At 54.0% G+C, this 25,329-nt stretch overlaps 3 protein-coding genes across 3 annotated transcripts in view; 2 read left to right on the top strand and 1 right to left on the bottom strand.

The window, feature by feature from the left end:
• BAZ1B (bromodomain adjacent to zinc finger domain 1B) overlaps nt 1-25,329 on the bottom strand; it is a 192,446-nt gene that overhangs the window by 40,220 nt on the left and 126,897 nt on the right. The window lies entirely within an intron of this gene.
• LOC126645323 (fibrinogen-like protein 1-like protein) lies at nt 8,264-10,897 on the top strand. The gene is made up of 3 exons (XM_050325607.1): nt 8,264-8,267; nt 8,938-9,072; nt 10,272-10,897. The coding sequence occupies exons 1-3, from the start codon at nt 8,264-8,266 to the stop codon at nt 10,895-10,897; spliced, it is 765 nt and encodes a 254-aa protein (XP_050181564.1).
• Nucleotides 15,912-19,978, top strand: LOC126645496 (fibrinogen-like protein 1-like protein). The gene is made up of 4 exons (XM_050326004.1): nt 15,912-15,992; nt 16,900-17,043; nt 18,081-18,152; nt 18,865-19,978. Exons 1-4 carry the CDS (start codon nt 15,989-15,991, stop codon nt 19,488-19,490), a joined length of 846 nt encoding a protein of 281 aa, XP_050181961.1. The 5' UTR covers nt 15,912-15,988; the 3' UTR covers nt 19,491-19,978.

Genomic DNA, 25,329 nt, shown 5'->3' with positions numbered 1-25,329 from the left:
TCCCATCATTTCTGCTGGTGTAGTAATAAAAGCGCTTAACTTCCCTGGGCACAGACTGGTTTGAGGTGTTGTGTAATCTTGGGAAGAGATTTGTGCTGTGAGTATCCCTGTAACACACCAGTTACATAACAGAGCACAGAGCAGTGTCTGCTGGTAACAGAAATCCACTCTATTTTCCACAGCACTGTGAAGGGTTTAACAGGCAGGAGTGGTGACGTAACATAAGTGTTCACTTGTGTTATCTTATTGCCATTCTGCAATGGAGCAGCTTGGACAGAGAGGCTGTGGCTGCCCCATCCCTAGAACTGTCCAAGACCAGGTTGGATGGGGCTTGGAGCAACCTGGGCTAGTGGCAGGTGTCCCTGCCCATGGCGGGGGGTGGAACCAGGTGAGCTTTGACATCCCTTCCAACAGAAACTCTTCTGGGATTCTGGGATTCTCTTTACTACCAGAACGGATATTTAATGCCATAAATCCATTGGTGAGTGGCTTATTCCTGTTCCATTTACTGGATTCCCGTTGCTCCTGTAAAGTGCTGTAGGAGTTGTTTTAAAGCACAGGCAGCCCACGGCCAGTGAAACAGATTCCCACGGTGCTTCCCATAGAGCTTGGCCTCAGTCCGTGTCGTTTTGTCAGAACCTGGCACAGGTTGAACCCACGCCGGTCAGAGTTGGTTGACCCTGCTGCTGAGGGACCCGAGGGTTGGGTTTCTGATCGCTGCCGTCGCGGCGGCTTCTCAGCCTCGGTTACTCCGGGATGATTTCCCGAGGCTGTCGCACACCGAGTCTCCCAGTGCCCAGGAGATGGCAGTCCTGCGTTTGGGCAGGGAGTGCAGCTCCCCTGAGGGCACCAGAGGTTTCCTGAAGACAACGCCCGAGTCCCGGGCTGCGCGTTTGGCTCTGCTGGCCAGGGAGAAGGCTACGATTGCAGGGAGTGGTGGTCTGTGCTGTCGTGGTGAGCCGTGAGGACAGTCTGTGCTCTGCAGGGAGGTGTTCCTGGGTGTGTACTGATGACACAAACCCCGGATGTGGGTCGGTGTCGCTGTCAAGGGGTTATCACCACAGCTCTGTGCAGCTTCAGCTCCTCCAGGTGTGAAGGCTTTAATCACAACCAGACAAAAGTGTCCTTGTGAGGATGGGGCCCACCATCATGGAGCCTCACCACTGTCTACCTCTTTCCAGCCATGGCTGGTGCCTTTAGCATTCCAGCAAGGAGTGCAGGATGGAAACCATCATCCCACTACTCCCCATTTACAGCCCTCACCTGTGGTTGTGCTTCCACTCGGTCCCCATCCTTCCTTTGCCTTCACCAGCAGGAGGCACTTGGAGTGACTTTCCCTCTTGGGATGATGGCAAAGGATCTGTTTGCTAAGCAAAATGTCCAGCCCCTTATGGAAATCCATCGTTGAACCCATCCCAGTTCTCTCTTCATGAGGGATAAGTGACAAACATGTCAGGCAGTGCCACCCGCTGGGGCACAGGCTGATGTGCCTCAGCTCCCAGGTGCCTGTCCTGGGCTGCAGCTTCAAAATCCTTTTCCCCTTTGCTGTTCTCCTTGGAAGTCGGACATCGGTGCTGGTGCCAGGGGTGTGGTGCTGCACAGGGCACCTGCAGAGGGGCTGCAGGTCACAGAGCAAACAGAGCTGCTAAATCTGGAGGCAGCTGGGCCCAAAGGGAGCCAACCAAAAAGAACATCTTCTCAAATGTGAAGATCCCAGGGGTGAGAAACCAGCTAGGGAAAGGTCTGACCTTCAAAGCAAGAAAGCAAACTTTGTGGGATTATTTTTAGAGTAGAAACAGAGCTCTGTAGTGGGAAGTGCTGTCACAATGCTCTGCTCAGCACTCCAAGAAGTGGTGGTTGGAGTCATACTGCAGAGCCATAAACCAACTCCTTTGGGGGAATGAAGCCTCTTCATCCCTTTTCTCTTTAAAATCACATAAGCAAATCTTAAAAATTCCCCTCTTGAAATTCTGTGTCTTAGTAGATGCTTTGTGATCTTTACTCTTTGAACTTTGCAAATGTTTAGGGTTGTATAAATCTGAAGTTGTCAGTTATTTCTTGGTCACTCTCCTACTAAGGGAGGAAAAACTTTGTTGTTCTTCAAACGTTTGCAACCCTAAGAACTTCTTTTCAAATGCTTCTTTGGGAATAAAGATGACCTGTGCCTTTACATCCCAGCTGCCAGATGCCATCTCAGTGTGAACAGGGAGATAAATCCATGTACAAACACACACACACGAGACCTTCCTCAGACTGGATGCTGATGGGGTAGAAAAAAACCTTTCAGCATGAAATATTTGCATAAACTGGGGAATTAATTTGTTGTCTCGTGATTCTTTTGCAAACTGTGAACCAGAAGGCAGCTGCTCTCCTGGCCAGCCAGTCCTGCCTTTGATGCCTGGCTCTGGCTGAAGGCTGGTTAAGAAGCACTGGCACTTAAAAGGGCTGTTTGAAAGTTGAAAGATGTCCAGGGAGGAAACAGAAGGATTTGGACTCACTTGAAACAACCTTCCACTGCTGTTAAACCCTGGTGGAACTGAGGGGATTTATCTGAGGAGCTGAATACAGGGAGGTGATGAAGCTGCATCCCTGGGCATGTTCTCAGATTTTCCCTCTTCAGAGGCAAGAGCAGATTTATAAGTTTGGGACATGTGTGAGAGCGAGACTGAGGAGCTGATGACCCAGAGGAGCTGGTGAGTGGTGGGAGAGGTGGCACGTGGGGCTGGCCATGGTCTGGCTCATGGCCAGGCAGTGCAGAGACGGGGCTTGTGCCCCAGCTTCCCTGGCCCGAGGGCACCTGGGGAGAGGCTGCATTGATGACATTCCCAGCAGCTTCCAAACACACTTGGAGACGTGTGACCTTCTGGTTTGCAAAGCCCTTCTCCAGGTTGTGGATTCCCTCCCACAGTGTGGTGATGTGGTGACACAGCATCCCTGGGCACTGCACCTTGCTGTTCTTGGGATCTGCACTTGAAAACTGTTTCTTCTTGTGTTCCCACACCTCAGGCAATGATGTTCCTCAGTCAGCTTCCCCATCCCTCCCCTGGCAATCCAGACCTCCGAGTTACCCCATCCTGCTCCTCCAGGCTGGTGGCAACCAGTGGTTCAAGGACCAGCAGAAGCCAAGTGCCCCAAGTTCTCCAAGGTCAGTTATGATCCTAAATGTGACTTTGGCCACGTGGGTCATGATGTGCCTCTGTCCACACCCCGAGTAGCTGCCAGGATCCAAAATCAAGGGTTGCCCTCATCCCAGTGTCTGCTGGACCACACGATTCCAGGCTCAGCGCGGGCTCCCTGGGCATCCTGCTGGCAGGAGCCTCCAGAAATAACACAGGACCTGGGAGCAGGACACAGCCCTGGATGGGTGGCCAAGGCTGCCACCCTGCTGTCCCCACTGATGCTTTGCACCCACAGGGCTTTGCATTCGGAGCTGCAGGCAGCCAATGGCCTCGTGTCTTTCAGATAAGAAGGAGAGAGCTGATTAATCCTGGAGCTGGAAGAGCTGCAGAGAGGGGACTTCAGGGAGGATTTAGTTAGCAGTGGCCCAGATACATCAAACCATCTCCTGCATAAAGCCATATCCCATTACTGCTCCTCTGTGCAGCACAGCTTACGGTACTTATCCTATTAGAAGCCTGAGAGTGCTAGGATATATTCCAAGGAGACTGTGATAAACTTCCTGCCACTGTTTTCCCTGACTGATTCCAGTCAATCACCTCCAGTGGAACCTCCAGGCAGGCAGGATCCTGGTGGGGTGGGCAGAGCAGCACCCAAGGAGTTCACAGGGTTAGGAAAACCACCAGGCTTCCAGTGAATGTCCCCAAACGCCCCCTGCTTCGCTGACCCTCTCCTTTGCACCTGTGTGGGCAAGAAGTAGGGAGCTGAGGGCACCTCTGAGCCTGGAGGTGGCCTTCACACCTGACCAGAGCACCTTTCCCTTGGCACCCAAGGGTCCCTTTGGAGAGGGGTCCTCTCCCCTCTCTTTGCTGTCCCCTACGTGGTAAGAAATTGCTCTGGCCTAAAAGCATTTTTTAGAGGCTGGGGAGTGGGCAGGGAAGCTCCTCCATGTGCAATGTGCTTCCCTGACTGGGGAATTGAGAGGCCCCTCCAAGGGCCCAGTCACAAAGCTCTCCCTGCAGCACTCAGTGTTGGCCAAGGGGGGACAATGTCAAGCTGCTGTTCCATCAGTTTTCCCTTTTTGGGGAAGATGGTGACCCCAGCAGTGGGACATGGTGCCTCCTCCTGCCACAGTGTCCATATCCCTGCTGAGGATTTGCTTCAGGTGCCTCAGGAACCAGAGCCTCTCCCAGGCCACCCATCAGCTCTTGCCACTGCAGGCCACGAGGCTGGGCCTCCACACTGCTGAATCCAGCTTGGAGAGGACCTGCAGGCTCCTGTGGTGTGGGAAGTGGGGCAGGGCAGTAGTTGCTGCAGTCAGCCTGGCTGAGCCCTGCCAGGCCTGTGGCTGTAGCCAAATCCTTAGGACAGGGTAGGAAGAACAAACCACTTTGCTGCCTAACACCTGGGAAGGTGTTTCATGGCACAAGTAGCTTTGACCTCAAAATATCTCCAACCTGTGGGCAGAGGGAAGAGGCTGCTGCAGTGGAGTGTTGTGGCTCTGCAGAGAAACGCTGTTCTGCTGAGCTGATGAGTCCTGGCACCCGCGTCGCTGTGGGGCTGCACACACCCTGAGTGCATATGAAAACTCACTGGCTTGAAAGTAAAAGGGTGTTAGAAGTGCCTCTTTGGAGGATGACCCCAGGATGATGGCAGGACATCTGTATCATCTCTCTTTTTTTGCCATCCTTGGGTTTGGAATACAAAGGATTTGTCCGGAGAGCTGGGTTTTATCACTAATGCTGTCAAATTCAAACCTCCTTGTTTTTCATCTCTGTGTCCCTGCAGTGACCTTGTGCTTGCTGTGCCAGGGGGGACACCAGATGCAGGGAGAACATGGTGATGTGCAGGTGTTGAGGACACTGGGAAAGTACCAAAGCTCAGCACAGCTCTTACATATGGATATGGATGAGGGAGAAGAGGGGATAGAATCAGAGAACTGGGCTAACATTTGTAATTTAACTCCAGTAAAATCCCTCCTGAACTGCTCTTATCACACCCAATCTGGTGCTGACATTGCCTTTCTAAAGCCATGTTCAGACCTGCCTCTGCTCCAGCCTGTCCGTGGGGGCTGTGTCTGCACTCTCAGCTCCTCCAGCCCCTGTTCTCCAAGGATTCTGTGTGGAAGTAGAATGTCCACACAGACTGGGAAAAGGAAGGCTGGGGGTGTCCCAGTCTGTGCCGACCACTTTTGCTTCATACAGGGTGGGTTTTAATGAACAGCACATTTCAGAGCACCAGCTGTCCCTGGCAGGGGTCAGGAAGTTAATTTGCCCTGGCTCCATCCCCTCTCCAGGCAGATTGGGATCAGGAGGGTTTTTGCTCAGTTACTGGCTGGCTCTGCTCACAGCAAATGTCACCCCACTGCCTGGTGTGCTTCCTGGGAGACAGGGACCAGCCTTTCACTGCTCAAAATCCTGGAAGAGCCTCATCTTCCCCAGCCATGCTGGAGGAAAGGACACGTAAGCTGGAGCTCCTGCAGGAGCACAGGCAGGCCAGGGGCAGAGCCAACTGACCCAGCAGCAAAGGAAAGGTGGTGGGAGGCAGGTTCACCAACACTTGTGAAATAACAAAGGAAAAGCCCTGGCTCCTGAACCTGGGATCACCAAGGAGCAAAAGTGCCTTTTGGTGTCTTCACCTGGGGGCATTGAAGCCACTGAACCAAAGAGAGAAGGTTCAGTGAGATGTAAACCCGAGGCCCTGGTCAACATGGAAACAGAGTTTATCAGTTCTTACAAGAGTTTCTTGCCCATTCTTGGATGATAGAGAATCAAAGAGTCGTGGAATCATTTAGGTTGGAAAAGCCCTCTAAGATCACTGAGTCCAACCATCCCCCAGCACAGCCAAGGCCACCACTAAACCATGTCCCCAAGTGCCTCATCCACACCTATGATAAATCCCTCCAGGGCTGGGGACTCCACCACTGCCCTGGGCAGCTGTGCCAAGACAGGATGAAAGGCTTTACAAAGTCCTAGCTAGACAACATCCACAGCGTTTTATCAATCCACATATTAGATATTTGAGTTTAATCTTACCGAAACATTAATATTTGCTTTAGACAAACCTAATCTTATTTTATTATGCTGGGAATAGGCACTGAAAGTGTCACATCCATCACCATAAAATTTTGTGTGTGTGTGCATGACAGCTTCGATATTACTGTTTTCTTTACTCAGAAAGAGTAAACTCCTGGGAAATTTCTTCTGGGAAAAGAAACCGCATCTCACACCTCCCAGCTGGGGGGCAAACACTTCCCATCTCCCAGATGTTCCAGAGGCCAACAAGGAAAAAAAAAAAGTCAAGGAAGGGGAGGTGGAAATATCTGCTTAGAAACAAATGTCTCCAGAGCAGTGTAGAACAGCTTGCTGGCAGCACAGGGCGGCTCTTCAATGAGCTCACACCGATCTGGGATGTCCCTGTGGGTGGGGGGAGCTGCCTGGGGCTGTCCCTGCTCCAGGTCTGTGCCCTGGGTGGTTCAGGGAGGCTGTGGCTGCTCGGGGGGCTCTTTGTCAGCATCAGGGGAGTTCCATGTGGCCACGGTGACAGCAGGACTGCTGTCACCGTGGCCACGTGGAGCTCCCCTGATGCTGATAAAGATGGGGCGTTCAGAGCTCTGGGAGCATTGGGCAGGATCCACAACTTCTCAGACAGAGCTGCTCCGGGCTTGGAGTGGCTTCGTGGCCATCCCAGGGGAGCAGTTCTGGCTGACCTGTGGCATTTACACAGATCTGTCATGAAATGCTAGGAATGGGATGACATCCCATCCCTCCCAAGGTAATGGTTCCAGTGTCACTTCCCTGTAGAAATGAGTTATGAGGAAAAATGGGTTTGAAACATCGTGTAACTGGGAAAATACATGGGGAAACACGTGACAGGACAAGGGGGGATGGTCTTAAGCTGAAGGAGATAGATTTAGATGGGATATTGGGAAGAAATTGTTCCCTGTGAGGGTAGTGAGGCAGAAGCTGTGGCTGCCCCATCCCTGGAAGTGTTCCAGGTCAGGTTGGACAGGGCTTGGAGCAACCTGGGATAGTGGAAGGTGAGCTTTAAGGTTCCTTCCAACCCAAACCATTCTGTGTTTCTATGAAACAAATCTCTCACTCTCATGATTCACTTACTAACTTTTCTGGGAATCCTTTTTCCTTCCCTCTTTGCTCTGTTCCAATGGCTGAGTTTCAAGGTAGTGCCCAAGAGGAACTCTGAAAGCATCTCAGGATAACTTGGACTTCTTCATGCAAGCAATAAAACTTGTGTCTCACCTTCACACTCATCTCAGCCCTGCTGGGGCAACCCCTTCTGTCCTATCACCATTGTTCTCCCAGTGGATGAGGTCTGTGCAGCTGCTGAGGATATTCAGTCGTTTTTCTAATGTGACACTTGAAAAAATGGGGAGAGGGGTCAGTATAGTTTTGCTCAAAGTTCGTTTGAGCAAAGGGTGAGATTTGTCACCTCAAGCTGTCCTGTAGATAGAGGGGTCTCACATGGTGATGGTTGCTGGCATGTCCACTGTGTCCAGAGGACATGCTGAACCACACTGTCTGCACTCTCAGCTGGGAGAGGAAGGAGATATTCCAGCTTCAGGTGCTCCCTGGAGTGCTCCCTGCTTTCACCCAAGACTCAGACAGAACAGTGACTCATTCCAGCTGGTCCAGTCCCTCTAACCCTGCTCCTGACATGAGCCCAGACATGACAAGCTGGAGGTGGCCACCATTCTGCCTCAGGCCTATGGCTCCTACTGACCCAGAAGGATCCAGGTTTGCTCCAGAAGAAAGCAGGGACTTGCCTGGGGTCTTCCATGGTGCTGCATCCAGCTCCTGTCCACCTTGGCAGGGATGTGGCAGGAGGGGGGCCCTGATGAGCTGGGCTGCAGCTCCCGGGTTGTGCCCAGCAAATGTCACCAAAGCCCCACTGGTGGCACGTCCAGGAAGGCCTGTGAAGTGCCGCTCTGGGGCTGTGTTTGCTCAGGTTCTGATAAGTGCCCCCCTTATCAGGGCGAGGGAACATCCTGCTCAGGGATGGGGGCACGGCACCAGTGGCAGCTGTGCCAGCCCCACTCCCCACCTGGCACGGCACAGCTATAAATCCTGCCACCCAAAGCACGTCCCCAGCAAGCTTCTGGACTTGCAGGTGTCCCCGTGGACTCGACATGGGTGAGTATGAGCGTGGGGGAGCAGGGTGGGCTCCCCAAGGACCCCCAGGAACAGCGCTGGCAGAGGGGGACACGGAGCCTTCCCCCTGGCAGAGCCATCCGTCTGCTCCCGGGGATGGAGGGCTCACCACGGGGGCAGGAGCTGACAGAGGGCACAAAGCAGGCCAGACCCAAGGTCTGTGCTGCTTCTCCCAGGGCATGGGAGAAGCTTTGAGAGGGTCGTAGGAATCCCTGGATCTGCCCTCAGCCCGACCCAGCAGCTCCTTGGGCAGCACCAGGGCAGAGGGGAGCTCAGGAGGGGTCGTGTGGGGCAGAGGGAGCCTGCAGGGGAATGGGGGGGGGGGATCAGACCAGCCCTGGGTCATACTTGAGGGGCCCTGTCACTGCTGTAGGGACAGGGCTTGGCACACCTCCCACCCCTGCCATCCCTGAGGAGCTGCAGCGAGGCTCAGATGTGGGTGAAGTGAGGGCAATGGATTCCACCTGGGCTGCTGAAACAATGGCTGAGCTCAAAGCAGGAGGGAAAACCTACACAGAGGGGTCAGGGGGACCTTTCCCTGTGCAAATGGGAAACCCCATGGTGCCCTGACAGGTTTGGGGTGACTGGAGATGTTTCACCCCATTGCATGGGATGCTCTGTGTGACTCCTATCTTGTCCCTTCCTCCTCCAGCTGCCCAGTGCACTCCCCTCCTGTTCCTTGCCTGTATGTTGGCCCTGCCTGCCCCACATCTCACCAGCACCATCCAGAGCCTGGCTGTCCTCAACCAGTCTCTCCCCGTGGCTGCTCCCAGGTCGTTGGTGAACGGTAGGTACACGGAGGGTTCCTGTCGGTGCCAGCAGGACACAGCCAGGACCACCCCAGAGCCGGCTGCCAGGGAGTGCATCTCCCACCCTGGTGCCCCCCAGGGACCCCTCAAGAGGGCTGCATGTGCCAGCACGAGTCACCTGCCCTTCCTCAGTGTCTGGTGGGTGTGGACGTGGGACATGGCAGCCACAGGCCTGTCTGCTCGTGGGTAGGTGTGGAGAAGCCCAGGGGGTTTGTTCTGATCCCTCCCCAAGCCAAAGCCGTCCCTCCCCACACACCCCTGCCCCATGGGAGGACAGTTGGAATATTCAGTGGGAGGGATGCAGAAGGAAGGAAGGGTCCTCCTGCCACCAGCATCCCCAACTGTCACACCTGTCCCATGGCAAAGAACTAGGAAAGTGATCTCCCCATGAAATTCCCTTGTGTGGGAGGAGCTCATTGGGCTGCACCGTTCCCTGGCTCACCCTCAGCTTCACTCCTGGGGTCCTCAGTCCCAAGAGGGGGTGAGGGAGCACAGGGCAAAACCCCTGCCCCATTTCTGGGACAACACACCACAAAATAGTCAGAAATGAAGACTTCAGAAGAGTAGGTCCCTTCCCCAGCCAGGGGCAGGATCAGAGGTGTAAAGGCTCCACATCTTACTGCTTGGACTCCAGTTCTGGAGCCAGAAAGGACCTCCTGGTTTGGGCTCCATCTTTCTTTGGCGTCATCCCTTCATTTCCAAATCTCCTCCCTGCTCTTGTTCCCCCCGTTGCAGGTCAGGTCCGGCTGGTGAACGGCTCCAACCAGTGCTCGGGCCGGGTGGAGGTTTGGTACCGCAACGCCTGGGGCACGGTGTGTGATGACTCCTGGGACACAGCAGACGCCTCTGTGGTGTGCAGGCAGCTCGGCTGCGGGAACGTGGTGTCAGCCCCAGGCAACGCTTATTTCGGGAGAGGATCTGGTTCTATCTGGCTGGACGACGTCGCCTGCACGGGCACCGAGAGGCTCCTCAGTGAGTGCTCGTCGCAGCCTTGGGGACAACACAACTGTGGGCACCAGGAGGACGCGGGCGTTGTGTGCTCAGGTGAGGATGGGTTTGGTCTGATCTGTGCTCCTCGGGCACTTGGGGGTCGGTAATGTCTTGGTCCTGCAGAAGCAGCCACAGGAGGACTGTGGGCTCTGCCTCGGGCTTGCTCAATCCCTCTGTCCTGCTCCAGGTTGGCCCAGGGACTGCAGTGAGGTCCCTGCTGGCAGCCCCAGCGGCGTCTACATCATCCAGCCCACGGGGCTGCACACCATCCTGGTGTACTGTGAGATGGATGAGGCAGATGGGGGCTGGACCGTGATCCAGAGGAACCACAGGGACACACCAGTCACCTGGAACGAGTCCTGGAGCACCTACAAGCACGGCTTTGGGAATGTGCACACCGAGTTCTGGCTGGGCACCGAGAACATCTACCAGCTCACCACGCAGAAGATCTACCAGGTCAGGTTTGTCATCTGGGATGCTTCAAACAACAAGAGGTTTGCAGACTACAACCTGTTCAGCGTGGATGATGAGTCCCAGGGCTACAGGCTGAGGCTGGGGGCGCACTCGGGGACAGCAGAGGATGCCATGGCCTCCAGGGGTACCACAACCATACATGACAACATGAAGTTCTCCACAAAGGATCGGGACCAGGACACTTCCAGTGGGAACTGTGCTTCCAGCGCCGGGGGCGGGTGGTGGTACTCGGCGTGTTACTCCGTGCGGCTGAACGTCAGAGGGAGCATCACATGGGGCAACCTGTGCAACGGGAACTGCAGAGCCTCTGCCATCCTCATCAAACCCACCACCTGCTAGGGCTGCCTCACCGCCCCTCTGTGCCAGGCATGGGGCCGGGGCCGGGCCCCTCTTTGCCAGGGGACGTGGTGAGGGGCACTGGGGGCACAGCCTGGGCTGCCAAAGGGGTTTTCTTTCACCTCTCTTGCTCCTCTGCTTCCCTCGCTTGGTTCCTTCCTTTGACTTCTTTTTGGTTTGATTGCTTTATAATGAGGCTGATACCTTGCAAACCCTGTGCTTTTGAAACGCTCCAGAAAATAAAACATGGTTTGGAGACACACACACCCCTCAATGTGTCCTTATTCTGAGCTGTATAAATAATCAATCCCTTTTTCCCAGAATCATGGAATCATTAAAGTTGGAAAAACTCTCTAAGGTCAGCAGGTCCAACCACTACCCAGCACTGCCAAGGCCACCACTAATCAATGTCCCCAGGTGCCACATCTACATTTTTTGAACACTTGCAGGGACGGTGACGCTCAGGGTTTCTATCACCCCCTCGTTGTCTGGGGTGGGGGAAGGATGAAGACTCCTTATTTTCTAGTAAATCTGAATTAACCTCATTGCTGAAGATGTGGCCTTGACACCTACACCTGCAGAGGTGTTCTCACCCACACGGGCTCTCAGGGCAGCAGTTCTTAAATCCTGCAGCAAAATCCTGTAGTAAAACACCAAAAACAATGCAAATTCCAGCTCCACATCCCCAGCACGTTGTAGAGGCTGATACGGCACGAAAACCAGGCAGGGCTGGGTTTCTTCTGAAAAAAATCTGTGAGATTGCAGGGAAAATATCAAATATGGGATTCATAGTGATAAAACTCCGTGACATTTAAATAGAGGAACTGCAGGTTTTTGATGCTGGAGATGTGTCAGTGAAGGACGAGCAGCTCCCAGGGCTCTGCTTGGCACTGCCAGCCCCGGGTGTGAGGGGCTGTCCCATCCCTGCTGGGGACCACCCTGGCCCCGGGCTGGGAAAACTGGGCACCTGCAGGGGTGTCACCCCCGGTGCTCCCGCTGTGCCCACTCCCACGGGCCCGTCCTGGCGCGGGGCACAGTCCCATCGCCGCGGGGAGGGTTGGGTGGATGTGGGTCCGGCTCACTGGGATGGGAGGGGCCATCCCCGAGCCCCCGGGGCTCGCTGGTCTCTGGCGAACATGCAGGTGTTGGGTCACCGTGGCCAGCCGGGTTCTGACACGTCCTGCCTGCCCAGTGTCACCCGCTCCAGAGCTGGACATCCCCTGGCCATGGTGCTGAGCCCTCTCAACCCCAGAAACGCCACGGACCCTGTTTGCCCCGTGCAGGGAGCCCGGACTGAGCACTGCAGGGCTACTAGAAAACCCCCTCACCCCGGGGCTCTCCCACCCACCTGAGAGCTCAAAGCATCACACCCCAGCACCGAGCCCTGGGCTGCCAAAGGACCCCGGGCACCACCCCGGGGACGGATCCCCATGTCATGAACCCCCTTCCTGGTGATGTTACACCCCTCAGGGACACCCTGACACCCCTCAGCCCTTGCAGCAGGATGGGGCTGTGACTCCAGCTCCCCCAACAGGGCATGGAGCAGAGCAAGGACAGGCTGAGACCGGGAATGCAGAAAATGGGACCTCCCCCCCCCCTGCCCCGCGCCATGGTGCCCCCCAGCATCCTGCACTGACGGCCGGGACCGCGGCTGCTCCTGTGTGTGGTGTGTGTGGTGTGTTTGTGTGTGTGTGTTTGTGTTTGTGTGTGTGTGTGCACTGTGTGCTTGTGCAGTGCTGTTGCACAGGCAGACACGAGGCAGCACAGTCTGGCTCCAGGGTTTATTGCAGCTGATTCCTCCCACCGTGGGTAGCAGAGCTGTGGCGGGAGCGGGGCCCGGGGAGGGAGCGGGGCCTGAGCAAAGCGGGGTCCATAAACCGTGCGGGGCAGGGAACCGGCACCGTGTCCCCCTCCCCAGGACGGGGGCGAGCGCACCCACCCCAACCCAGTGCCCGTGTGCCCAGGGCTCCGGGCCATGGCTCCTGGGCCCCAGAGCCGCTGTGTTTCGGCTGGTGAGGGTGCAGGAGCTGCGGGCAGAGCAGGACGAGCGCTGGGACTGGCACGGGAAGGGGGCACTGGGGTGGGTGTTGAGGAACACACCCGGGGCGGGTGGCTCGGGTTCCAAGATGCAGATCGAGATGCAAGTGAGACGCAGGCTGAGCTCTGGGTGGCAGCTCGAGACAAGAGGCCGTGAACTGCCAACCTTTTGGTTAACAAGGGGGGTGAAGGCTGGTGGCGCCAGCCGGGTGAGCGGACACGGAGAGACACAGCAGGAGCCGGGAATTTCGGATAACAAAGGGGACGAAGACCCGTGGCGCCAGCGAGGTGGATGGACACTGGGAGACAGAGCAGGAGTGGGGGACCCAGGAGGGAGAGCGAGACTTGAGCGAGAAGGCTGTGAGGGTATAAAAGCCCAGGGGTTCCTGTGTTGGGAGTCCTCCTTGGAGGCACCAGCTCGAGCAATAACGGCTTTATGGAACCAAAAAGGGAAAGAGAAAAAAAAGCTAAGGGAAAACTGGGATCGAAACAGTGAGGAAGCCTGGTCTGACTGTGTGTGAGTGCAGTGCAGGGAGTCAGAGCAGGCACTCACAGGAGCTGCCTGCCGGGAAGGGGCTTCAGTCCCAGCAGTGAAAGTCTCTGGCGCTGGGAGCGTGAGCACCAGAGAGTTTCGTGAATGCTCAGACTGGGAAATTTCCATAACACCGGGGATGGTGGCACCCCCCCACTGCCGGGGTTCTGGGCGCTGCAGCACGGTCAGCACACGTCTGCGGGTTTGACCAGCGTGAGGGAGGATGCGCAGTCACCGCTGTCGCAGAACCCCGGCCAAACGATGTAGTTTTTGGCATTGAGCAGCACGTCCTGGCACCTGTTGTACCACCACCCCCCGTAGCTCTTGGCGCAGTTCCCGCTGTACTGGTCCTGGTCCTTGTCCACCGTGCTGAACTTCATCCCTTGGCAGCCCCCGGGGTGATCGGAGCAGGGAAGGCAGAGCCAGGGCTCAATCAGGAGCAAGGGGCTCCCGGGGTGGTGGGAACTGCAGCTGCAGGGCTGAAGCAAGGTGAGAAATGGCTCTGTCACCTTCTGATCAACCCCTTCCTACCCCAAACAACAACCTGTGGTCATATTTTCTGTTTCGCCTAAAAGTGGATTGTTGGGGTTTTTTTCTACAGGTCTACAGGCAAAAGGATATTTTTGTGGGAAAGAAGTAAATGTGTGTACGGACATCCAGAGCAAATAGTTCAAAGCCCTTCACCTGAGCTTGTTGCGTAAGACCTGGTGCTCCAGATGCAGAGGATGCAGCTCATAGGGATGCAGGAAACAGCCCAGCAGCAGCCGCGAACCAAAAAGAAATGGTGGGATGGATGGAGTGGGGCAGACACTGGACACTCATCAGCTCCTCTTCCTTAAATCTCCACTGTTGTCCTTCTGCTTGGATTTCTGCCCGCAGCCTCCAGATCTGTGAGTGCTGCAGGAAAGGAGCAGTGAGGAAGTGGAGGACTCATCCATCCCCACGGGGCTGCTGGTCAGTCCTGCTGCTCCCAGCTCCGTGCTGGCTCCTGTCCCTTCACTCCCGGCTCTGTCCCTACACTGTCACCTCCTCTGTGTGAGCCCCTCAGCTCACAGCACTGATCACCGTGTGCCCAGCTGGTGCCTTCCCTTTGCTCAAGATTACACAAAGTGGCCTTAACATACTATTTTTGAGGAAAAATAAAGTATATCCAAATGGCCCAGGGCATTTCTCACCTGCAATTCACTGGACCTGCCCCAAGAGGTAAATTTTTCTGGAGATTTACCAGATGCTGCAGGTCAATAAAGGAGCTGAAGGAGGGGGGGAAGGCAAACAAAAGAGCAAGAGGGTGAACAGGAAGACTGTACAGCAAAGACAGTAATACCTATGGGCAGTGCTTTGTCAACAGTCCTTGGCTCCTGGCATGCCAGGACAGACAGGGCTGTGTCAGCAGAGCTGCCCAGACACCAGCCCCAGAGCTGGGTTATGGACACAGATATCTCATGCCCTCCATCAGCAAAGGACAAGGCTGAGGTCAACAACCTGGACCTACCTGCCAAGAAGGGCATTGGCACAGGTGACAGGGTGTGCTGGCACTGGGACCTCCCCCAGAACCCACCAATCTTCTGGAGGACAGCAGAGGTGGCAGTGTCACCTGGGGGTGATGGCACTGGGACCAAGCAGTCAGCACCAACCTTGTGGCAGCAGAGCCTGTGCAGGTCCCCAGTGGTGCTGTGGGGCACCCCAGGGCCAGGCAGGGACCCTCGGGCAGCTCAGCACCTGCTGGTGTCAAACCCTCAGCATCACTGTGGTCCTGCACTGGTGTCACTGGGCTTTCACCTGGCATCACTGGGCTGTGCCACTGCCCTTCTCAGCACTCCCCTCCCATTCCTGGGCCACTGGCAAGGCTGGCTCCACACTGCTCCCTGTCCATTCAGCATTTAGTCCCCTTAACCCACAGCCCCCTCAAATACAGAGGCTGCATCTGGCTGTGGGATGAGTTACCCAGAGCTGAGAGGTCAGAGCCCAACCCTCCAGCAGACTCTTGGCCTCAGCCCTGGGGGGCCTGCAGGACCTTCACACGTGGCTGCCCCGTGGGCAGGCTCAGTGCTGGAGGGTGGCACTGGGAGGGGGCTCAGGGCTGGGGATGAAGCCCCTTTGCTGCCCAGTGTGTGTAGAAACCCAGATCCACTGTCACTGTTCACCCTCAGGTGATGCACCAAGTGAAGGCAGACAGACCTGGAGGGTCTGTAACAGATTTCTGGCACTGCCCAGGGGGCTGATGTTCTTACAGGGCTTAGCATCGATCCCGTAAGTAGCAACATCCTCCAGGACAATTCCTATCAGGAGCTTTTGTTGGTTTTATTGAATTCTGTCAGCTGCTCTTTGCTGGGAATCCTTATCACAGAAGAAAAACAGTTGCAAAATCACCTGGAGAAGGAGACAAACAAACAAACAAATTTACTGGAATGGGTGAGTGCTGCTGTTTGGATTGGCCACCCCATCTCAGTGACAAGCCCTATATAACACCAGCTGCCACCAGACCTCCTCAGCTGCCCACTCCTCAGGGTCCAGAGAGAGACAGCATGGGTGAGTGTGGGATGGGATGGGATGGGATGGGATGGGATGGGATGGGATGGGATAGATGGGATGGGTGCTGTGTGCAGCTGGGTATCCCTGCATCCTCTACCTGCCTCTGGGCCACCCACACTGCAGCTCTGCCTTTCCCACTGACCCTTTCTGGCCTCGGGCTGGTGGGATGACCCTGTTCCTGCTGTACCACCCGGGTGTCTGGGATGCTCCTTTTCCTCACTCCCTCTTCTCTATTCCTGAGCACAAGCAAAACTGTCCTGCTCTGGGTGGTGTTGGAAAGGCAGCATTTATTTCAGCTGTATTTGTTGTGCCAGAGCCCAAAGCACCACCCCAGAAAAATTGGAATTGCAGCTAATTAGTGTGTTAATCACCCATTATCCTCATCGTTCCTTCAGGGTGCTAAAACTGGTTGTAGACACAAATCCATGGATATGACCATGGAGAGACTGTTGGGGAATGTCCTGATCAGGTCTGGTCCAAAGGAGCCAAATTGCTCAGGTTTCCAGATGGTGGCAGAAACCATCCCTCAGAGCATAGAATGTCCTGGTCCAGATGCCAGCCGGGATGCACATCCTTGGAGAAGCCCCGTGTGTGACAAGGAGCAGGGATCTGGTGTGGGATCAGTGCTTCATGCAGTGGGCAGCTCCCAGTCTCTGCACGATGCCCTGGTGGCAGGGAGCTGTTCTGGGACAGTGAAGTGAAGTCCCTGACTCTCATGGGATCTTCAGCATTGTGTTCACAACAGCTCCTTTCTTTCCAAGGTCTCAGGTCCCTGTGCCTTGTTTATCCCTCCTGTGGTAGCTCCTGAGTATCTTCAGGTACCAGCAGTGCCCACAACCCGGCACTCCAGTTCTCCTGCAGAGGATTCACGTTCCCAGATTCACTGTGTGTCTTCTCTCTTCAGCTGCTCGTCACTTCAACCCTCTGTTCTTGGCCTCCCTGCTGGCCCTGCTAGCCCCAGTTCCTGCTCTGGAGATTGAAAACCTGGGAAGACTGAATACAAGTTTATCTGAAATCCTTAATCTCCACTCCTTTGAGCTTCTTGCCGGTATGTGCTTTCTCTCTTACATCCCTAAACCCTGTTCATCCAAACATCAGGAGCCATCTCCTCTCTGCACAGAGAGGGAGGTGTGGAAAATGCTGCTGGGAAAGGGCAGTCACGCTCTGAAGTAAAAGGAGCCTGATCAAACCTTCCTCCAATTTAATATCTTAACCAAACATCACCAGCTTTGGTCATTCATGTTACTGGCAAGATTGTATGTGGCAGCTTTTTCTGGAGAGCTGTGGATATTCAAAGGAAGACAGAGCTTTTCTATTCCTTTATGTATTCTCTTCCTAAATGTGTATTCCTGTAGTCCATCTGGAGTTCTGAAACTTCAGAGAAACTTTGTATATGTGACCAACCAAAAGGCTTTTTGAAGCTTGCACGTGGCTAAACGATCCCAAAGCCTCATCACACCACTGATGGAGGTCACACCTCCAGAGGCTCTCAGGGAAACACCGTCTTACTAAGATGGGTGCTGGGTTTTCTCCTAAATAGAGTTCTCTCCTGTGAGCTTCTTTCCTCCCTGAAGGTTTCTGAAGGTCTTTGTGGATCGAATGAACACATGAGCCCTTCAGCCATCAGTGGAAAGCACGTTCACAGCAACAGCTCTCAGCAGTTTCACCTTGGTCTGAGAGCCCATTTCCCTCTCAGTCCTTCCCTGTGCAGCCTTGTGCTCATCACCTCTGCTCTGAGCAACCTGGTCTAGTGCAAAGTGTTCCTGCTCATAGCAGGGAGGTTGGACTAGATGGTCTTTGAAAGGTCCCTTCCTACCCAAACCATTCCATGATTCCATGGTTCCACTTGGCCATGCCATCTGCTCCACAGCATAATGCTGAGAGGAGCAAATAGGCAGCGTTACCGTTCCTGGTGTCTGATCCCTTTGAAGAGTTCCCAGCCAAAAACTACCACCCAGGAGGAAAAACGAGCACTGCTGAGGTGCCCTTCAAAAACCTCCGTGCTGTCAATGCCAGCCCATGGGGGCTGGACTTACCTCTGTGCTGTGGCACAGGGCTGCTCACCTCACTCCTGTTTTTTTCCAGAGGCAAATGGAGCCGATGACCATGAGAAGTTGAACATGACGAGTCGCCTTTCATATGGATCAACACACGAGAGTAAGGGCCTGACATGCCACAGGGAATGGGGAGAGGTGTAGGGAATGAGGGGTGTAGGGAACTGTGGTGGTGGGTGGGCATCGAGCCTGGGGAGCAGCCAGCCCAGCGCCTGAGCAGGATTTGATGTGCTCATCCACACACCAAGGGCACCAAGGCCTCACTCCACACCAGTGAGAACTCCACACTGAGCCGTGACTGACACGAGCCCAGAGGATTTCTACAGGGGGAAATAGGGATAGGACAGGGGGGAATGGTTTTAAACTGAAAGAGGAGAAATTTAGAGGAGATGTTGGGAAGAAATTCTTTCCTGTGAGGGTGGTGAGGCCCTGGCACAGGTTGCCCAGAGAAGCTGTGGCTGCCCCATCCCTGGAAGGCCAGGTTGGAGGGGGCTTGGAGCAACCTGGGAGAGTGGAAAGTGTCTCTGCTTATGGCAGGAGGGTGGAACTGGATGAGTTTTAAGGTCCCTTCAACCCAAACCATTCTGGGATTCTGTGACCTCAGAGAACTCTGCAGCCATTACTTACATGCCACAGGATGTGCCTCCCAAGCAAAGCTTTCTGGGATCTCAGAGCCATCCATGGGGTATCCAATGCCAAGGGAATGAGGTTTCCTCTTTCCCAGCTCCAGAGTGATTGCAGGGTTGCAGGGACGGCAGACTGGGATGTTGTTGTGCCTGTTGTTCTCTCATTCCCTGTGGTCTCTCATACCCCAGACAACATCAGGGATTGCAGTGATCTCCCTCCTAACAGCCCCAGTGGCACCTACGCCATCCAGCCCCGGGGGTATAAGGTCATCATGGTGTACTGCGAGATGGATGAGTCAGGTGGGGGCTGGACCGTGATCCAGAGGAACCGGCAGGACACGGATGTCAACTGGGCCGAGACCTGGAGCGCCTACAGGCAAGGCTTTGGGAACTTGAAGGGTGAATTCTGGCTGGGCAACGAGTACATCTACCAGATCGCCATGCAGAGGTCCTACCAGGTCAAGTTTATAATCTGGGATGCTTCAAACAACAAGCTGTTTGCAGACTACAACATGTTCCGCCTGGACGATGAGTCCCAGGGCTACAGGCTGAGGCTGGGGGCGCACTCGGGGACAGCAGAGGATGCCATGGCCCTCTTGAACAACTCCATCATCCACGACAACATGAAGTTCTCCACTAAAGATCGAGATCAGGACACTTTCAGTGGGAACTGTGCTTCCAACTCTGGGGGTGGGTGGTGGTACTCGGCGTGTTACTCTGTGCTGCTGAATTTTGAGGGGCCCCTGACATGGGGAGACTCGTGCCAGGCGAACTGCCAAGCCTCTACCATCCTCATCAAGCCCCTCAAATGCTAGCTGCATTTTAATTTCCTTTCTGTCCAACCTGTGGCCAATTCTGGCTCTGCAAAGAGCCAGAACAAGGCAAAACTTGCCATGACCAAACCAGGGGGTCTTTGCAGAGGTTGATCATACTTAGCTACCAAAGAAATAAGGCATTTTTCACTTCTTCTCCTTCCTGTACCTTCTCTCTACGACTGTGTCTATGTCCTCTTGTTCAGAGTCAGATCACTTTAATTATGTTAATAATCAGAACAGTCTCTTGGAAACTCAGAAGTCTCCAGATCAGTTGTGTGCTTCATATAAAATGTGAAATGGTCAACACAATAGACTTTCATGGCTTTATTAGTTCATTTACATCCTTAATTTCAGGGAAATTACCTAATTTTCACTTGCTGAAGATCTTGCTCAAGATATTAACATGCACAGTCAACTTCCTACTCTGAATCTCCTGTACGTAGGGCTTAACAGATGTTAGATTGTCAAATAAATCAGTATGCAAAGAACTGTCTGACTTGTGAAAGCCTATTTTGGGTCTTTGAAGCGCTCACAGAGGTCAATGCATTGGAGGGTTTCCACCACTGCAGATCAGCCTTTCCCTGAGCCAGGGCCACCATGACTTCCCAGAGGTGACAGCACAGAGGGGAGGCACCGTCCTGCCTTTGCCTCTTTGAATAGGAAAACAAGATTTCAAAGTGCCGTAAAATCCATGTGTGGGAAGAGCACCTGTGGGCCATCCCTCTGGCTGTGACCCCTGCACAGAGGGGCAGCAGGATGAGTCTGTTGGTGTCCCAAGGTTCCCCTTGGCAGGAGGAGGTGATCTGGGAGCCCCCCAAGCCAATGATGAGGATGGGAAGCAGCCTGTCCTCAAAAAACCTCTGCATGACCCCTCATTCCTGTGCCTAACAGCACCCCCAAAGTGCCCCCTGCTCTTTCCATGAGCTGCAGCACAGCAGAGGCTGAGGCTTAACACAGTCAGGGTTAGCAAAGAAAGTCTGCAGGCTCAGCACAGGTCCTGTGTGCCCAACAGGTCCCAGGAAAGGGGGGATTTGTGAGGTGTTTTATGGCTTTTGGGATTTTAGGACCATGTGTCCTAACGAGAGGTCTTGTTTGAGAAGGAGGGACTCAGGTCTGAACCAGTAGGGAAGAGCAAAGCCAGGGAGCGCGGGAAGGGCTCGGGGAGCTCTGGCACAAGGAGTCAGTAGGTGAGGGAATAGAGCAGGATTTGCATGAATTTATGTCAGACCTCAGCTCAGACCAGGCAGAAGCCTTTGAGCAGGACCTGTTGGCTCTGCCAGGGTCAAACCTGTGGACACAATGGATCCATCACTTAGACCACCAACCCTCCCAGAAAGCAGCAATTCCCACAACAACCATGGCCTTACATTTCTCCTGAAAGGATCAAGGGGAGGTTCAGGTTGGATATTAGGAAAAATTTCTTCCCTGAAAGAGTGGTTAAGCATTGGCACAGCTGCCCAGGGCAGGGGTGGAGTCACCACCCCTGGAGGGATTTAACAGATGTGTGGATGTGGCACTTGGGGACATGGGTCAGTAATGGGAATGGTTGGACTTGATGACCTTAGAGGGCTTTTCCAACCCTAATGATTCTATGATATGTTCTCATCTCTGAGGGCAGGACCCTCCAGCAGATGCCACCCATTCCAGTTTCTATCCTCCGTGGCACCGATGTGCTAAAAATGCCTGCAGTGGCACGTGAGTTCTGGAGTGCCTTTGGCTCGGGGAGATGAGAGCTGTCTCCACATCAATACATGAGCTAGCAAATAAAAACCAGCGCAGACAAACCCTTTCTTGCCTTGTCGTGCTCGTGTGGGATTTTGCACACCATGGTTTTACTGGGTCTGCATGTCTGCCTCGCAGCGTGGGATTTCTTCCTGCCTCCTACCACCTCCTGCCCAGGCCCCTCTGCAGTGACTCAGGAGGTGTGTGACAGGCAGGAGTAGGCAGCTGCCAGCTCAGAAATAAAATGTTCCTCAGCCCTCAAACTTGGGAATTTCTTGTTGCATTCAGGAATCTTTTGGGGGTTGTGGGTTTTTTTTTTTTTGGTAACTCTCTTGCCTTGAGATAGATGTGGAGAGGTGTGATTAAAGGGACCCTCTGCTAATGCCCCCTCATGCCAGGACCAGTGGTTGGGCACCCACCGTGCAGCCCAGGCAGCAGCTCCCAGCACCACATTCCCCATCCATGGCAGGAAGGATGATTCCACTGGATATTCCGTCCTTGTGGCAACTCTCCTTCATGAGATGCAAAAAAACCTCTTTTGTACAAATGTCCCCTCGTTACCTTTAACCAGTGTGACTTTGGTGAAGTGGGGGTGACTGTCACACTCTGCCCTTGTGAGACCCCCCCTGCAGAGCTGCCTCCAGCTCTGGGGGTCTCAGAAGGACGTGGAGCTGCTGGAGCGAGTCCAGAGGAGGCCACGGAGATGCTCCAGGGCTGGAGCCCCTCTGCTCTGGAGCCAGGCTGGGAGAGCTGGGGGGGTTCACCTGGAGAAGAGAAGGCTCCAAGGAGACCTGAGAGCTTCCAGGGCTTAAAAGGGATCCAGAGTTGGAGAGAGACTTGGAACAAGGGCTGGAGGGACAGGACAAAGGGCAATGGCTTCAAACTGATAGAGGGCAGGGTTGGATGGGATATTGGCAAGAAATTCTCCCCTGTGAGGATGGGGAGTCCCTGGCACAGAGAAGCTGTGGCTGCCCCATCCCTGGAAGTGTCCCAGACCAGGTTGGATGGGCCTTGGAGCTACTTGGGAGGTGACACTGCCTGTGGCAGGGGGTGGAACAAGAGGATGTTTAAGGTCCCTTCCAACCCAAACCATTCTGTGAGTCACTGAAGTGATACCTTGTTTTTCCTACAAGCTCCAGGGTCGTGCCTGTCCTCAGGTCTCTCCTGCTCTCTCCAGGGAGGCTCAGCTTGATCCCGTAGTAACAGAACCATTCTGTGGCTTCCAGCCCTCTCCAGCAGGCTCCTCTTTCTGGGCAAGCAAGCAGACACCCACGACCATCATGAAACACTTATTAAAGTGCAAAGTCCATGTGAAAAGAAGTGATTTGAGGAATGGAATCTGGCTGTTGCTTTTCTGCCGGTCCCCAGAGGGTGCTCTCGCCCCGGGTTTGCCAGGCAGCTTCCAGCGGGAAGGAAGTCTGGCAGGCAGGGAGAGTCCATAAGTATTCCCATAAAGGGTCCAGCTGCAGGCTGCAGCTTTTTCCTCCACGTTTGTTGCTCTGTTCAGCTGCTCCATGGAGTGCTGAGAGTCCACCAGCAGTGCCTGCTCACACAGGAATGTGAGTGGGGCCACCTGGGGAAGAAAGAACCAAGAACCTCACTGGATAAAGAATCAGAAACATTAGGTTGGAAGGGACCTTAAAGCTCAACTTGTCCCACCCCCTGCCATGGGCTGGAACACCTTCCACTATCCCAGGTTGTTCCAAACCCCGTCCAACCTGGCCTTGGACACTTCCAGGGCTGGGGCAGCCACAGCTTCAATGGGCAAGCAGAAAATACACAGCAGAAACAGGCAGAGAGAATACAAAGGTGTCCCTGAAGTAGGGTTTCCTAACCTTTCCCAAAGGATTTAGTGTGGGCCTCAGAATCATCCTCTAGGGAATGTTGTGAGCTTACACAGGAGGGAATGATGAGTTCAGGAACACAAATTCCAGGCCATTCTGATTCTGTTGGGAGGGGAGAGGGAAGAGCAGGATGCTGCCAGGGAGAGGCAGCAAAAAGCAGTCAAAGAGGTGGGAGAGTGCTGAGCTGCTTGTCCCAGGCATCCACTTCTCCTCAGCATGGCTGCATATCTTCTACAGGGAAAAAGGGAATGAGAGAAAGATATAATCTGCTTCTTTTCCCAGATCTTTTACTCATCTGAAGCCAAAGAAGGAAAGTACAAAGACTTTCTCTGCCAATTCTTGCACAGGCCTGAGGAACAGATATCCAGATGGTTCTGACAAGCTGGGGATGCCTCTCACCCCGAGGGCTTGGAAGGTTTCACTCTGTGCCCACCAAGGCCTGTGCAATGGATGGCTGAGGGTGAACTTGTACCTGTGTCCTGAGTTCCCATCAGTCAGCCTTCCTTTGGACACACAGGGAATTTTAACAGCTCCAGTCCTCCATCAGTTTGTCCTATTCCTTACTGAGTCCATTCAGACTTCTGGTTTCACAACATCCTGAGGTGAACTTGCCACTCCTTTGCCTGGTGCCCCCAGGATCACAGAATCACAGAATAGTGAAGGTTGGAAGGGACCTCTGGGGATCATCTGGTCTGACTACCAGCTGTGAAAATGCTCAATAACCATCTTTAACCACTCCATGTTCCTATTGCATTAATGTCTGCATCCCCAGTGCCCTTCTGGTGCCTAAAGGGGCTCCAAGGGAGCTGGAGAGGGACTTTGGACAAAGGTCTGGAGGGACAGGACAAGGGGGAATGTCTTAACACTGCCAGAGGGCAGGTTTACATGGGATATTGGGAAGGAATTCCTGGCTGTGAGGGTGGTGAGGCCCTGGCACAGGTTGCCCAGAGAAGCTGTGGTTGCCCCATCCCTGGAAGTGTTCCAGGCCAGGTTGAACAAGGCTTGGAGCAACCTGGGATAGTGCAAGGTGTCCCAACCTGTGGCAGGGGATTGGAACATCATTTATCTCTTTTCTAACACAGTCCTCATCTATTCAGCCTTTTCTTGCAGGGATGTCATTTCCACCTCTCATCACACATTTTCTCCATCTCTGTGACCTTTTCCAGTTCTTCTCCATCTTTTCTGAGCCAGGCACCGAAGCCACACACTCCCATGAGCATCCCCTTCTTTATATGGGGCAAGTGACATTTTCCTTGCAATTTCTGGAGCCTTTTTAAATTTTTAATTACTCCTGAACCTTCAGCTGATGTTTTCAGAGAACTGCCTACAGTTACCCTCAGCTCTTCACTGGCATCAGCTAATTTAGAGTTCCCCCATGAACAGCGAGGGATGTGCTTCACTTCATCCTTATCAACATTGAATCTCATTTTCCACGTTATCACCCACTCGCTCTGCAGCCTGAAATCCTCCCAGTCACCTTTAGCTATGACAGTTCTGAACTATTTTCACCACCAGAAACGTTGCCACCATGCTATTTACGGCCTTTCCTCCATCACTTATGAAGACGCTGAAAATTCCAGTCCCAGCAGAGATACTCGGAGCATCCGCCAGGAAATCTCTGCATTTTCACCAATTTGCCTTATCTTTGCTTCCCAGTTTTGCAAGTTGTTGAGCTGTTACAGGTCAGTGCCCCTGAAAACTCTGTGACAGATCTTCTGGAAAGCTTTTTTGGATGGCATTACACTGATCAGATCACTGTTGTCCACACACACCACCTCTGCTGTAACAGATTTCCGAGCCACAACATTCCTCTAAAAACTACATTGACTCTTCCTCGGGTTATTGTATTTAAAGAATCATAGAATCATGGAATACCCTCAACTGGAAAGGACCCACAAGGATCATCAAGTCCAGCTCCTGGCCCTGCACAGGACAGCCCCAAAATCCCACCATGTGCCTGAGAGTGTTGTCCAAACGCTCCCTGAGCTTTGGCAGCCTTGGGGCTGTGACCTCTTCCCTTCCCACTTCCCTTTATCTCTGAGTTCTCAGAAATCCCATGTTTATTGCTATTTCTTCACCAAATGCACAAATGAGATCACTAATTGTGGAGATCTTTAGATGAGTGCTGCATCCAGCTCTGGAATCTCTCAGCACAGGAAGAGTGTGGAGTTGCTGGAGCAGATCCAGAGGAGGCCACAGAAATGCTCCAAGGGCTGGAGCCCCTCTGCTCTAAAGCCAGGCTGGGAGAGCTGGGGGGGGGTTAACCTGGAGAA

This window comes from Myiozetetes cayanensis, unplaced genomic scaffold (assembly GCF_022539395.1).
Source record: "Myiozetetes cayanensis isolate MyiCay16 unplaced genomic scaffold, myiCay2020 scf30, whole genome shotgun sequence".
NCBI classification, from domain to species: Eukaryota; Metazoa; Chordata; class Aves; order Passeriformes; family Tyrannidae; genus Myiozetetes; species Myiozetetes cayanensis.
The sequence above is the reverse complement of the archived record's forward strand: the minus strand, read 5'-3'. Positions and strand labels throughout refer to the sequence as shown.